Source organism: Tarenaya hassleriana, unplaced genomic scaffold, assembly GCF_000463585.1.
Source record: "Tarenaya hassleriana unplaced genomic scaffold, ASM46358v1 Cleome4, whole genome shotgun sequence".
NCBI lineage: Eukaryota > Viridiplantae > Streptophyta > Magnoliopsida > Brassicales > Cleomaceae > Tarenaya > Tarenaya hassleriana.
Window position 1 is genome coordinate 4191099 of NW_010966881.1, and position 14513 is coordinate 4205611.

A 14513-nucleotide genomic window follows, 5' to 3' on the forward strand; every position below is an offset into this window, starting at 1 on the left:
AAAATGTTAAGAATCCAAACTCTAACTCAGAATCAAAATTCAATATAAAATATGTATTAAAAATTTTAAATTAAGAATCCAAACTAAAATGCTAACAACATATTTAATTTAATCTGAATTACAAGAGAAAAAAAACACAAACTAATAAAATTTTTATTGAGTATAGGAAGAAAGATACTCAAGTGGTCATGCATCCGATACCGTACCTAGTGGTCGGAAAAACAAGGAACAGAGCACTACACACAACTCCGACCATCAAAGGGAAACTTTCCATCACTTGTTCCATTTCCTTCTCTTTCCCGGGAAACAAACATCTCGTCACCCTTCGATCTGAAAACGCAATCGCCATGAACACCATCACGCTCATCACCGCATGCACGAAATCGTTCACCTTCAACTTGTACCTCTCGTCGTTCACCGGAATCTCCGCCGGAATCTCCCCCTCCGCCGCCGGAGGCGGCGCCATGAACACGGCCAATCCCCTCGGAGTCACGAACCCGTAATAGATCTTCCCGTCTCCGGCCTTGAAACTGTCCGTGAAATGGAACAAGAAACAAGAGAGAGAGCAAAGAACCAAGAGCAAGGTGATCATGAGGGTGTTGACGCCGTTACATTCTCCGTCACGGTATATTGACGGCAGAACCATCTCGAACATTAGGAGAGTTCCGGTCGGGAGGAAGTTGACGAGCATCGACGTCTTCGATACCGTTTTCTGGACTCCCTTCGCCACCATTCGACGTTTCCGGCCTCTGCCTCCGCCGCCGGCGGCTCCGGCAGGGGGGGACGGTAGTTGGGAGATCGGAATCGACTTCGGAGATCGTGACGACGATGATTTCTGCGGCGGAGTCGCCGTGTAGACTCTGATTCCGACACTTTCCTCTGTTTTCTCCATAGTATCTGTTTTTTTTTTTCGCTTTTTCGTTAAACACTAAGCATTCACTAATCAGAGAAATTAAGTGTAATGACTGTTCAATGATGACTTTTATAGTGATGTGTTGCTTTTAAAAAAAGGCTTAATGACGGTTATTGGCGGTTAATTCCAACGCTTAAAAAGAGGGAAGGGTAAAAATGGTATTTGTCAAGACAACTTCCCGTTAGTCTAAAAGTGTACGGTTTTTTTTTGCTCTGATTTCTTTCGGACATAACAGATGATATGGTTCGGTTCTCTGTTTCAACCGCTAATTCCAACGGTTATTCGAATTTGAACTCCAGGAAGGATCAGTTGCTTCTCTTCCTCAAGCTCTGTTCTTCGATCAAACATCTCTTGCAAATCCATGCCCAGATCCTGATATCTGGTCTCCACTCTGATTCTTTCCTCCTCGGCGAGCTCGTTCGTGTCTTGTCGCTATCCGCTTGCAAAAACCTCCGGTATGCTCGTGCCCTTTTGTGTCATTCGGCGGATTCCACGCCGTTTTTGTGGAATACCCTTATCCGAGGGTATTCATCCACTGATTCACCTGGAGAAGCGGTGTGTGTGTATAACGAGATGAAGAGGAGAGGAATCAGACCGGATAATTTCACTTTCCCTTTTCTTCTAAAAGCTTGTGCTTCGTGTTTCGGTCTGACTGCTGGAAGACAGGTACATGTTGAGGTTCTAAAACATGGGTTTGATTCTGATATGTATGTTGGGAACAATTTGATTCATTTTTATGGATCTTGTAAGAAGATTTCCAGTGCGAGGAAAGTGTTTGAGGAAATGCCTGACAGAAGTATTGTTTCGTGGAATTCTCTGATTACCGCTTGTGTTGAGCAGGGTAAGCCTGATTATGCGATCGAGTATTTTCTTGGCATGATGAGTCGCGGGTTTATGCCGAATGAGATGACAATGGTTGTTGTACTTTCTGCTTGTGTTGGCAACTTGACCATTGGGAAGTTGGTTCATTCCCAAGTCATCACGAGAGGTTTAGAGATCAATATTCAATTGGGTACTGCTCTAGTTGACATGTATGGAAAATCCGGTGGTCTAGGTTATGCAAGGTGCATTTTTACGAGAATGGGTGAGAGAAACGTTAGGACTTGGAATGCGATGATACTCGGGTTAGCACAAAACGGACTTGCTGATGAAGCTCTTGAGCTTTTCTCCGTTATGGCGAAAAAGTCGTCGGTGAAACCAAATGATGTGACCTTTCTTGGTGTTTTATGTGCCTGTAGCCATTCGGGTTTAGTGGACCAGGGTTACAAGTACTTTCATGAAATGGAGCACGGGCACAAGATTAAGCCAGGAATTACGCACTACGGTGCCATGGTAGATATGTTGGGTCGTGCAGGTCGTTTAAATGAAGCTTACACCTTTGTAAAAAAGATGCCTATTGTGCCCGGTCCCATCGTTTGGAGGACTCTACTTAGCGCTTTTAGCATCCATCATGATAAAGATAATCAAGGAATCGGTGAGAAGGTAAGAAAGAAACTGCTTGAATTGGAACCGAGAAATAGTAGCAACTTTGTGATCATGGCAAACATGTTAGCGGGTGCCGGGATGTGGGATGAAGCTGCTCATGTGAGGAGGGTACTGGACAATGACAAGATGAAGAAGATGGTCGGGGAGAGCTGTCTCGAGCTCGGAGGTGCTGTCTTCATTTTTTTTTCTGGGTATGATTCCCGTCCGGATTATGTATGTATCTATGAGTTGCTAGATTGGTTGAACCTGCACTCAAGAACTATGAATGCCTTTTTATGAAGGGAAGTTGAAACCTTCCAATTCAACGAGTTTAAAACTTTGTTTTGTTATTACACATTTTTTCTTATATTTGAAAAATCTTACTGTAAATCTAAGGTTTATAAATAGTTTGAGAAGCAATATAGATATAGTATAGATGTCAAAGTACAGAAAGAAATCATTTATGATCACAAGATCACATCAATTGTTGTCAAGTGTATCTTCAACAAATCTAATAATTCATAGATGCATACAAAGGCAGGATGAGGATCATATCCTGAAAAGAATCTATGAACAGACCCTCCAAGCTCGAGACAGCTCTCTCCAGCCATTTTCTTCATCTTCTCATCCTTCATAACTCTCCTCACTTTAGCCGCCTCATCCCACATCCCGGCCTCAGCAAACATATTAGCAACAATCACAAAATTCCCGCCCCTTTTCGGTTCTAATTCAAGCAATCTCTTACTCACCTTCTCACTGATTCCTTCACCGTCTTTATCGGGATGTATGCTGCACGAGCTGAGAAGAGTCCTCCACACGATGGCATCAGGCTCCGTAGGCATTTTCTTTATGAAATCGTACGCTTCGTTTAGAAGACCAGCACGTCCTAAGATATCGACCATTGCACCATAATGAACCATCATCGGCTTGATCTTGTGTTTGTGCTCCATCTCATGGAAGTATTTGTACCCGTCCTCCACCAAACCCGCGTGGCTACAAGCGCATAAAACACCGAGAAATGTCACATAGTTTGGTTTAACCAACGTTTCCTTCCTCATCGTCGAGAAAAGCTCAAGGGCTTCTTCAGCAAATCCATATTGTGCCAATCCCAGAATCATCGCACTCCAAGTCCAAACATTTTTCTCATCTGTTCTCACGAAAACGGACCTAGCGTAATCTAAACCACCGGCCTTTGCGTACATGTCAACGAGGGCAGTACCTAATCGGCAATTCAACTCTAACCCTCTTGTGATCTCTTGGGAATGTACCAATTTCCCCATGCTCAAGTTGGCATCACAGGCAGAGAGCATTACCACCATTGTTGTCTCATCCGGATGAAACCCACAATCCATCATCTCGAGAAAGTACGAAATCCCAAAATCGAACTTATTGTTCTCCACGAGAGAAGTCATCACAGAGTTCCACGAAACAACGTTCCTCTCAAGCATTTCGTCGAACACTTTCCTCGCGTCCGAAGTTTTATTACAAGAGCCGTAGAAATGGATCAAGTTGTTTCCGACATAGACATCAGAATCGAACCCAAGCTTCAAAACCTCAACTTGAATCTGTCTACCTGCCGCGAGACCGAAAAACGATGCGCACGCCTTGAGAAGAAACGGGAAAGTAAGCTTGTTCGGTCTAATTCCTCTTTTCTTCATCTCACAGTAAACCCGAATCGATTCGACAGGGGAATCGCTCGAAGAATAGCCTCTGCTAAGCATATTCCAAGTAGAAGGAGTTGAATCCAAAGAACCAAACAAGAGGGTTCGTGCATAGGCGAGATCTTTCGCGGGAGATAAGGAGGAGACACGTACGAGTTCGCTGAGGACAAAGGTGTCGGATTGGAGACCGGAGATGAGGATCTGGGCATGGATTTGCAAGAGATGTTTTATGGAGGAACAGAGCTTGAGGAAGACAAGACACTGGTGTTTCTTGGAGGCGAAGTTTGAAGTACTGAAATTGGCGGTTGAAGCTGAAGATCGGACCATATCGCTCTGTAAATTGGCTACTGATGCAGAAACTACCGTTTTACTTATTTAGATACATGATGCACCACCCATCATATTATTTCATAAAAGCAGTATAACATACATGCATACATACATACATGCATACATACATACATGCATGCATGCATTCAGCTCTGATTCTTATTAGTCACTGAACCAAAACCATCCATACTTCTTCATCAACATCACATTACATATTCATACATTTCACACTTTTCACCAGAATATAACACACGCTCTCTTAACAATGGCCGTTTTTTTTTTACGTGTATATATATATATATATATATATATATATATATATATATATATACACCTTTATTTATAAATCGTTTAAGGGGTCATCTTTGATATGTTCACCGTTATTCCTCATACTACTACGAAGCTTGAAAGAGAGAGACCCCGGAGCAATGGCTGGGACAGGCTTTTTTTTCTACCGCAACTGTGAGCGCTCTCTCTCTCTATCTCTCTTTCTGTGTCAGATTTCATCTGGGATTTACTTGAAGAGAGTATTTGAACAGTCGTGTTTTAGATTCATGCACTCAATGGCTGGGACAGGCTTGTCTGTGACTCGGATAAGACTGTAACAGTAAGCACCAGATAATGTTCCGACCACTGGTCCAACAATGTAGACCCATAGCCCCTTGTAGCACGTGCTAGCGATTGCTGGTCCGATGGTCCTTGCCGGATTCATCGACCCTCCCGAGACCGGCCTGCTCATCATCAAACCCAGCTTTTCATCAGTCTCTCACAATGACATGGAAACAATTTTCTTATATCATTACAAGAAAAAGATCATAAATTTTTTGTAAATATCTGATCTATGATCATCAGTTTCTTACCCTGCCAAGATCGATGTGATGCAGACAGCAGATCCAACAGCGATGCCCGCAAGCTCTCCGACCTGTATAATCATGAACTAATATTCTCTATAAAAATCTTCTTTTTGTTTGATCAAAGCGACGATTAAAAAAAAAAGATTTCTTTTACGGCTCGGGTATCGGTGGCAACGGCAGAAGTGATGAACATCATGGAGAATGTCACGACGATCTCCATGATCAGAGCTTGGACATCTGAACCAGAAGGTGTTGTCGTTCCGACATGCTTGATCGGATGCAATAACACTCTCAGCGTCGCTGCCGCCGAGATCGAGCCTGCTAGCTGCGCCGCCGCGTAAACCGGTACCTACCCACCACCGGAAAATTGTAAAGATCGAAACTTTTTTTTTTCAGGTTAGGATTTGTTACTTTGTGGTCAGGATTTATTTAATATTGTCGCTACTTGATTGTCCCTTCTCCTGAAAACGAACAGCAAGATCATATGATGAAAGGGCACATGCATGCATGGGCTCTTGTGATGGGTAGATCACTAACATCATTAACTATTTTGTCTGAAGAAATAATTGTATGTACGTATATATGTATATGTAATTATACGGTCTCTTTCAATATATAATCATATATGTGTATTGATCAAAAATCAATTATATACGGCTCAATTTCCCCCAAACCAATGCGTCGGTTATCATCCACGGACGATATGTCAATTTCTATACGGAGGGGCCGGTCGATGCATATAAATAACCTGACCGATGGTCCTAACCACTCCTACCGTTTTTCATCCCCATTCTGTGGTCCATCATCACTTTAGGACATGTAAAAATTCCAAATGAGTTCCATGAAAGAAAATAATAATGCCAAATGAATAACAATATTAGGCCCTCAAAATTACCCAATTTTTTTATATTCGAATGATCGGGAAACATCTCCTTTTTTTTTTTTATCAAATTCCTTGAATGCTCTATTTTTTACAAAAAATCCGATTGAAATTCGAGATCCACAGATATAAAAACCAAAATCTTATCGCCTCACATTTTCTATTAAAAGTTTCGTTCGGGCAAATTAGGGGTCTAATTCTAATCACAGCTAAAAAAAACGTTATTACCAAGACTTGTCCGAAAATAAATGTATGTATGCATGTATGTAATGAAAAATACCTGTTTCCAGGGGAAATGTCGGACGGCGGCGAAGGCAAGAGTGACGGCGGGGTTCATGTGGGCGCCGGAGACATGACCGACGGCGTAAATCATGACGGTGACGACCAATCCTCCGGCGACCGAAGCTCCGAGCTTTGACACTTTATGTTCATCACTTTCACTTATTGCAGCACTCCCACATGTCACAAATACCAACATATATGTCGCAATTATCTCCGCAATCACCTGTTCCAAACAAACAAACAAAAAAAAACTTCTCTCATGGTGCGTTACGAAATTTTCTCGGGAAACAAACAGAAAATATAAAACCCATGTTTTACCTTTCTGTGGAAACCAGGAGGGTAATAATACGCGTTTGGTTTATGATCATGATCATGATCATGATGAGATGTTTGGTCCGACGACGATGATGAAGCTTCCATGTCTTGATCTGCTAGGTACTCCGGTTTTGTTATTGGGATTTTTCCATTTTCGCTTTCTATGCTCTGATTTGATTAAATGTTCTGACAAAACGAAAAAAAAAAGGACGATATATATATATATATATTATTTTATCGGGTGTCATTTTTTCCGTCGGTCCGTTTTCGTTAAAATATTTAAATAGTCTTATTTCGTAAAAAAAAAACAATTATGGCAATATCGAGTATCATTTTAAAACTAGAGAAATTTCTTTTATCAGATTGAGGTTTTTAAAGGATTATTTACCGTTGGGTTTTTTCTTTGAGGTGGGACCTGTGTGGTTTGATTTTAATTGAATCAAATCATATTTGATAGAAATTCGAAATATTTAACAACCATTTGGGTATAAGTTTTCTAAAATACAATTATCTAAACCCAAGTTTAATAGAAAAATAACCGAAAAACATAATCTAAACAAATTTCTTTAAAAATTACATAATGGAGCTAAATGCGAATAGAATATGAATTGGAGCGAAAATCGATATCAAAACAATTTGGATGTAATAATAGAGAATGAATTAAAAAAAATAATCTAATCAATATATAACATAAATTTGAATTGTATCTCGAGTTTTATTTATACAATTGTACTATACTCTTTAGATTATTTTTCAAACTGAAATTAAAAAAAAAAGCAAGTAAATTCTATTTGAATCAAACAAACGTAGTCTATATAATATGACGATAACAAATAATTGCGAACAACGGCACGAGGTCGTTTCCAAGGCTCTTTGCAACATCTTAAATAGTCATGTGCATATATTCTAAACCACATATATATATATATATATGTGTGTGTGTGTGTGTGTGATCATATATATATATATATATATATAAAATAAAAATTTTAAATATCGGAGATATATTTAAAACTTGGCATATTTCGATATAGTTTATCATAAGTTTGATTTCAAGATTCTAAATTTTCGGTGTGGATAAATATCATCATACCCATGATAGGTGTACATGAAACTGTTGGCAACCACACGACTCTTTGCCATTTAATTTATTTGATTTAGTATCTCGGATTGGATAATGATGATTTGTATAATTGCATCGTGATTGAATAGTCATTTCATTAATCATTAGCTTAATCTTCACATGCACCGACAAGCCCATATATATATATATATATATATATATATATATATATATTGTGTACTTTAGTGATTTGGTATTTACGAGTATCCGGGGTACGGGTATCCGGAATAATAGTCGGGTACTCGCGGATATCCGGATCCGGATTTATTTAAGAAAAACAACAATATTCATATATAAAATTTTTAAAACATGAAGATATATTTATAAAAATTGATGAATTATGATAAAATATATAAAACAAAAGAGATAATAAGAGACAAATAATAATAAATTTAATTTTTTTGAATTAATATTAAAAAAATATGAAATTATTTCATCTAAAATAATTGTATTTTATAAAAATGTTATATAAATATAAGATATAATTATTTATAATTATAATACGCGGATACCCGCGGGTATCCGGTTTTAAAAATTCTATTATCCGGATTTGGATCCGGATTCACGGATATTAAAAAATCAGGATTTGGATTCGGATTTGAAAATTACGAGTACCCTAAAATCGGGTATCCGTGAGACGAGTATCCGACGGATACCCGATTTTCGGGTATTTGTGCCCAGCCCTAACGGTTCCCTCTCGACTCAAACCAAACCGGCGAGAAAACAGAGGAAAAATATTTGGTCTAGAACCCTAGAAAGCAGAGAAGGAAAATAGAGTATTTTCTAGATAAATACGCATTCACCTATACATACACATGTATGTGTATATACACGTGTATTGAAAGTTCGCTACAACAACCATCCGTGCAATTATACTCTCTACTCTTTATATTTCCTTCCATGTTTCAAGTCCATGGAAAATCATCTCAACTTCTTCTTCGAAATCGCCGGAGGAAAACAAAACGCGACGGAGGATGAGCGGCTCTACTGCGACGGCGCACGATGTCTTCGTCTACGGCAGCTCCATTGATCCCGACGTCATTCGGATCCTTCTCGATCGAGTCCCTGAAGCCATCTCCTCCGTTCTCCCCGGCTTGTACTTCCCTCTCTCTATCGCTCGATCGATTTAGGGTTTTTGGTGGGTTTCGTTGAGATTCATGGCGATTTCTGTGGTTTTGCAGTCACAGGTTTAGAATCAAAGGCCGTTTGCATCCCGGTCTCGCACCGGTCGACACCGGAAAAGTCGTCGGCAAGGTTTGTCTCACTAACCCTTTTGCTTGTATCTCTTGTTCTTCGCTTGGGAACGATCAGGAAGCCATTGGAGAAAAATCGAGGATTTTTGTGAGTAAAGAGCGATTTTCTTGTGGGGATTTTGCGTGTTTCAGAAGAGGGTCCGTTGATGATCTTTGTGATGGTGTTGGGTGCAGGTGCTGAAGGGATTAACAGATGATGAAGTAAAGATTCTAGATTTGCTCAAGGGTCCTGATTACGAGAGGAAGATGGTTGAGGTTGAATTGACAGTAAGTCTGAATCGAACAATCTCTGACTTAGGAACTTAGGTTTGCTCTGTCATGCCATATTTGATGCAAACAAAAGTTGGAGCCTTTATCCTATGCAGGATACATCTGAGAAGCTTCAAGCCGAAAGCTATGTCTGGGCCAAGAAAGATGACCCTGATCTCTACGGCGAATGGGATTTTGAGGTTAGATTGCTCGAGTTTTCTCCAAGTGGTTGATTGATTGAGTCTTCATCCAGTTTTATTTTTATAATCCAAAAGTTTACCTAACCTTCGGCCAAACTATATCTTTCAAAAGATCAGAGAATTCAGGTGAATATCCCTCCTCTCTTCAGATGGAAACTCGAACTTGGGAGAAGGAGTTTTGGTCAATACTTACCAATTGAGCCATCCAATGTAGAGTGTCTTCCATCGAGTCATTATGATTAATATGGTTTTTGTTCGGTTGTCTGCCTGCAAGGAATGGAAACTGCTCCACAAGGATCAGTTTGTAATGGCGGTGAAGAGCTTCAATGTATGGAAGAAAGATCCGGAAGAGAAGACAGAGGTTGGATTCATATGAGCATTTTGTTCGAGAAGATGATGCGTCGTCTTGATCTGTTCAGTCATTGCCCCGACCGCATTGATGCAATCTGATCATGAGATCAGTGTTTCTCAATAAGAACGTAAGTCTAATGTGTGTGTGTATGTGTCTTGTAAGTTTAATCGAACTAACGATTCAATAGTAAGCTTCATTTTCATAATCAAATCGAGCTATACGAAGATGAAAGATCAGCCGGATTAAATATATATATATATATATATATATATATATATTAAAGTTTTAACTGTTTAAATTGGTAGATTTAAAATTAGTTAAATTTATCCAAGTTTGGTTGGTCTAATGGTACGAGAGATGTAAAGAATGTTCTTATTCTAGTTTAAATCTAAGTGTGGAGAGAGATATTCACTAGAAGTTTCGGATTATAAAAAAATAGGTAAATTTGATATACCTGTGCATACTTTATATTATACATATTATACACACATATTCTATAATATATACACGTATGTATAGATGGATACCTCGCTCCAACAATGGTCCGGAGAAAATCCAAGGTTCAAATCAAAGCAACCCAAAGATTGAGTTCAAAAAATACTAACCAAAACCCTAAGCCGTTGACGTGTTCTTTTCACTTCTCCATCTTGCTCCTTGGATTTCTCATCAGTTAGTTCTCATCTCAATATCTTTCATGCATCGTCTCGTTTTCGATTTCACTAATGTTTTTTTAAAAAAAAATTAAGGTGAAAAGTCCCTTTTACTCGCTCTTTTTTCCAGTTGCTGATTCTCTACACTTCTGTTCCGCATGAGTTTTCAAACGAAGAAATTAGGGTTTTCATGAAAAATATTCCAGGAAAAAAAAGCGACCCATGAACGAAACACATGATTGTTCCGAAGAAATTTATTACAGAAACTCGGTTTTATTTTCTGCATTTGATACCTGATCATGTCGGTTTCGGATCTGTTTCTGTCTTTCCATCGGACAAATCTGCTTCGTCTTCTTCCTATCGCTACTTCAGGTACTTTTGTTTTTGCACTGTTTCCTTTTCCTTGTGTTACCTTAACAAAAATATGGAAAGTATTCTTTTTTTTTTGTCTTTCCCACATATAAAAAGCTTTTCTTTTTCCAAAAAGGAAACGCATCTTTCCCTGGCGATTGATTCTGGTTTATACATATACAGAGTGTTTACAGAGATACAAGAGCTCAGACACCGGCGCTTCGAAAGAGCCGATATTCTTCTCCAATGGGTACCGAAACAGATGATGAACAACAAGAAACCGACATGGTCGAGTTAGAGAATTCCAGAAACGACGACGAAGACTATGATGATGAAGAAGACGAAGAAGAAGAAGAAGAAGAAGAATCTCCCAAGTTGGTATTTAAATTCTCTTATCAGATCGAAACATTCGAAAGATTGAGCAGAGAAGGATACAGAGACGGAGATGGCGGCTTCCGGCGCTCCTCTCCTCCGACCGCTACGGCGGAGAAGTATGAAACTTTTCCGGCGAAGAATCTCAGATGCGTCGTGGAGGAACCGAAGGCGGCGACTTTTAGGGTTGGAGAATTGTTCTGTGAATCCATCAATGTCTCAGTTGAAGATATTGGTATCTTGCGGGGGAAATCAACCGATGGAAAATCAGAACTCTCTGCTTCAGGAAAGGACAGAACAGAGAGTTATGTTTCTGCGCGGAAGGATGAGTCTGAAGAGCTAGTGGAAGAAGAAAATTCTGATTTTCCCGAGAAAATCCTGTTCTTGACAGAGAATGATTTTCTTGAAAGCACGGATTCCAGTCAAACTTTCACCAGTCACGGTGGAGGGTTTCTATCAGATTCAGATTTCGAGGAACACTTTGGTTACGATACATCACCGGAGAAGGATTCCGTGGAAGAATCGCATAACAATGGCAAGAATCAAGAGGGGGGTTATGATCCAGAAGAAGAATCAAACGGTGGGTTAGAGAGCCTGTGGGAGCATCAGGATCTGATCGAACAGTTACAGATGGAGCTGAAGAAGGTGAAAGCCATTGGTCTTCCGACAATTCAGGAAGACGAAGATGAGAGTCCGAAGATAGTGGAAGATCTCAAGCCATGGAAGATCGAGGAGAAGAAGCTCCGACCTGTTGACACCATTGGCGAGCTTCATAAATTCTACAGGAGTTACAGAGAACGAATGCGGAAACTCGACATCCTAAGCTATCAGAAGATGTATGCTCTTGGTAAGGATTATATCTATGTATATATTTCTTAACTATTTTTAAAATTTATTTAGTTTGATATTTTATATAATATTTGGATCAGATGCCTATTTTAACCAAAACTCCCAATTGCTTATAATTATATACATATACATATACATATATATGTATAGTGCTGCTTTTTCAAAAGAAATATAGACGTTAAATACTTGTTAGTGTTATATTAACGTATCCCTTAATTAATTTATTTAGGTGACCACACCTTTTGCAAGTGCTATGTGACTAGTGATGGTCCAACCGAAAAAGCATATTATATATTTAATTTCATTTTAATTGAATATATAAGCAAGGGGAAAACGAAAGCCAATAGGAAAAAGAGATTGAGGAAGGTGAAATATGTTCATTGTCATATCTTTATTGGCCAACCCACCAACTGTTTTCGATAAATACTTCTTTTTTTTTATATAAGGTAAAGTTGTGATATTGATACTTATATATTTCCCTCAATATGTTTTCATATATTTGGTTTTCATAAGTTTTACGTTTAATTTGGATGCAAATGACCAATTCTGATCATTTCTGTTCTTTAAGGGCTTCTTCAGTCAAAGGACCCACTTCAAGCAATATCGGCCGTCGGATCCTCTTCTCCTCCGGCTTTCACATCGGTTTTCCCGGTTAGCCTCCAGTTACGGAAACCAAGAAAACCGGAAACCGAACCAATGGTTAAGTTCGTAAGAGAAATTCACGGCGAATTAGAAAACGTATACGTTGGCCAGATGTGTCTATCGTGGGAAATCCTTCACTGGCAATACGAAAAGGCCATCGAGCTTTGGGAATCCGACGCTTGTGGAGTCCGTCGGTACAACGAAGTCGCGGGAGAATTTCAACAATTTCAAGTCCTGATTCAGAGGTTTATGGAGAATGAACCCTTTGAAGTCCCAAGGATTCAACATTACGTCAAGAAACGTTGTGCTCTTCGTAATCTACTTCATGTCCCGGTTATACGAGGTATAAGAACCGATTAAACCGAAGCCGAATACGCGTCCAAATAGAATATGAAATCCGGTTCTTTGGTTTCAAGGGACCGACCGGTCTGGGTTGGCTGGACCGGGACTAACCGAAGACAATCGGCCTTAAAACCCGAACCTTTTAAAATGTTTCTGATGACAAAGTTTTGATGACATAACAGGAGATGGGGACATGGACAAAAGGAAAGGAAGAAGAAGAGAGTTAGATGACGCCACATACGAGAATGCAGTCACAAGCGAGCAACTTGTGGAGATTATGGAGGAATCTATTCGATTGTTTTGGAGATTCGTTCGATCTGATAAACGTTCTCGTTCGATATGTAAAGAATCTAGGACCAAATCCCAAGTAGAACCCGAAGATCCCGAGGAACTAGGCATGTTAGCAGATATCAAATCAAACCTTCAGAAGGTAAGTTTTTTTACGAACTCCATAGAGTTTTTACGCACGAAAACTCGTCATAACCGGATCTACGTATCGGGCTTTTCGTGATTTGCGTCGTAATTGCAGAAAGAGAAGAGATTGAAAGAAGTATTGAACAGCGAGAAATGCATCATAAGAAGGTTGAAGAAGAAACACGAGGAGGGAGAAGGAGAAGAAGGAGATCAAGAGCTTCACCTCTTCTTCTCGCAAGTGGACATGAGGCTGGTGGCAAGGGTGTTGAACATGTCCAAACTGACAAAGGATCACTTGGTTTGGTGCCACGACAAGTTGAGCAAAATTAACTTTGTAAATAGGGAGTTGCATTTAGACCCTCCTTCCTTTTGTCTCTTCCCTTGTTGAGCATCCATGTGGATATGTAAAATCCCATATAGCAAACTTTCATAACGTAGGAATAAAACCATTTTGATTTTGTGTTTTTGGGTTTATGATAGGACAATAAATAATAAACAAATTTCTTCAAAATTAGAAAAAAATACATATATTTATTTTTCGTAAAAAAAAGGATGATCGCAGTTTCTATCCGAATTTTATCGAGTATGGTTTGGAACATTATCCAAAATATCCTCTTTCTACTGAAACTATTTCTGCACATACCATCTTTCACATATGACCATGTGAACAGAATAACTATATAGTCGCATGATGGTCGCATTGGTCATAACGTTAAATTTATGGTGATTACATATCACACTAATTGTGAAATCATCAAAATTTTAACGTTGTAACCAATGTGACCATCATGTGACCATACAGTTATTTTGGTCACGTGGTTACATCTGGAAAAGGGTATGGGAAGAAGTAGTTTTAGCAAAAAGAGTGTATTTTGGATATTTTGCCGTATGATTTGAAGATAAATTAAACTAAATAGAAAACAAATTGAATTCATGTTTGATTTGTTTAGTTTTTTTTTCTTAATCGGGTTTATTGATATTTATCAATTTTTATTGACTATGACGAAATACGAATTA

General features: G+C 39.2%; 6 protein-coding genes across 6 annotated transcripts; 3 read left to right on the forward strand and 3 right to left on the reverse strand.

The window, feature by feature from the left end:
• Positions 1-98: 98 nt before the first annotated feature.
• Positions 99-928, reverse strand: LOC104823904. The gene has a single exon (XM_010555693.1). It carries the CDS (start codon positions 890-892, stop codon positions 179-181), a length of 714 nt encoding a protein of 237 aa, XP_010553995.1. The 5' UTR covers positions 893-928; the 3' UTR covers positions 99-178.
• Positions 929-1142: 214 nt separating this feature from the next.
• LOC104823905 (pentatricopeptide repeat-containing protein At2g36730-like) lies at positions 1143-2737 on the forward strand. The gene has a single exon (XM_010555694.2). It carries the CDS (start codon positions 1154-1156, stop codon positions 2675-2677), a length of 1524 nt encoding a protein of 507 aa, XP_010553996.1. The 5' UTR covers positions 1143-1153; the 3' UTR covers positions 2678-2737.
• A 53-nt stretch (positions 2738-2790) lies between these two features.
• Positions 2791-4809, reverse strand: LOC104823906 (pentatricopeptide repeat-containing protein At2g36730-like). Its single transcript, XM_010555695.1, has one exon. It carries the CDS (start codon positions 4363-4365, stop codon positions 2845-2847), a length of 1521 nt encoding a protein of 506 aa, XP_010553997.1. The 5' UTR covers positions 4366-4809; the 3' UTR covers positions 2791-2844.
• Positions 4810-4882: 73 nt separating this feature from the next.
• LOC104824567 (aquaporin NIP2-1-like) lies at positions 4883-6878 on the reverse strand. The gene is made up of 5 exons (XM_010556663.1): positions 6703-6878; positions 6383-6607; positions 5377-5571; positions 5229-5290; positions 4883-5099 (listed from the first exon to the last, which is right to left on the reverse strand). The coding sequence occupies exons 1-5, from the start codon at positions 6802-6804 to the stop codon at positions 4883-4885; spliced, it is 801 nt and encodes a 266-aa protein (XP_010554965.1). The 5' UTR covers positions 6805-6878.
• A 1835-nt stretch (positions 6879-8713) lies between these two features.
• LOC104823908 (protein AIG2 A-like) lies at positions 8714-10084 on the forward strand. The gene is made up of 5 exons (XM_010555698.2): positions 8714-8918; positions 9004-9076; positions 9250-9342; positions 9441-9524; positions 9799-10084. Exons 1-5 carry the CDS (start codon positions 8797-8799, stop codon positions 9898-9900), a joined length of 474 nt encoding a protein of 157 aa, XP_010554000.1. The 5' UTR covers positions 8714-8796; the 3' UTR covers positions 9901-10084.
• LOC104823907 lies at positions 9914-13960 on the forward strand. Its single transcript, XM_010555696.1, has 5 exons — positions 9914-10003; positions 11061-12096; positions 12667-13083; positions 13265-13512; positions 13612-13960. Exons 1-5 carry the CDS (start codon positions 9977-9979, stop codon positions 13882-13884), a joined length of 2001 nt encoding a protein of 666 aa, XP_010553998.1. The 5' UTR covers positions 9914-9976; the 3' UTR covers positions 13885-13960.
• Positions 13961-14513: the final 553 nt, after the last annotated feature.

Excerpts from the sequence above, each read along its gene's own strand:
- LOC104823904 (XM_010555693.1), bottom strand. The coding sequence starts at position 892 with ATGGAGAAAACAGAGGAAAGTGTCGGAATCAGAGTCTACACGGCGACT.
- LOC104823905 (XM_010555694.2), top strand. The coding sequence starts at position 1,154 with ATGGTTCGGTTCTCTGTTTCAACCGCTAATTCCAACGGTTATTCGAAT.
- LOC104823906 (XM_010555695.1), bottom strand. The coding sequence starts at position 4,365 with ATGGTCCGATCTTCAGCTTCAACCGCCAATTTCAGTACTTCAAACTTC.
- LOC104824567 (XM_010556663.1), bottom strand. The coding sequence starts at position 6,804 with ATGGAAGCTTCATCATCGTCGTCGGACCAAACATCTCATCATGATCAT. Across the intron at positions 6,608-6,702 it reads CTCCTGGTTTCCACAGAAAG|GTGATTGCGGAGATAATTGC; the intron begins GTAAAACATGGG and ends TGTTTGGAACAG. Across the intron at positions 5,291-5,376 it reads TTGCCACCGATACCCGAGCC|GTCGGAGAGCTTGCGGGCAT; the intron begins GTAAAAGAAATC and ends ATGATTATACAG.
- LOC104823908 (XM_010555698.2), top strand. The coding sequence starts at position 8,797 with ATGAGCGGCTCTACTGCGACGGCGCACGATGTCTTCGTCTACGGCAGC. Across the intron at positions 9,343-9,440 it reads TGGTTGAGGTTGAATTGACA|GATACATCTGAGAAGCTTCA; the intron begins GTAAGTCTGAAT and ends TATCCTATGCAG. Across the intron at positions 9,525-9,798 it reads ACGGCGAATGGGATTTTGAG|GAATGGAAACTGCTCCACAA; the intron begins GTTAGATTGCTC and ends TCTGCCTGCAAG.
- LOC104823907 (XM_010555696.1), top strand. The coding sequence starts at position 9,977 with ATGAGATCAGTGTTTCTCAATAAGAAC. Across the intron at positions 10,004-11,060 it reads CAGTGTTTCTCAATAAGAAC|AGTGTTTACAGAGATACAAG; the intron begins GTAAGTCTAATG and ends ATACATATACAG. Across the intron at positions 13,513-13,611 it reads TCAAATCAAACCTTCAGAAG|AAAGAGAAGAGATTGAAAGA; the intron begins GTAAGTTTTTTT and ends TCGTAATTGCAG.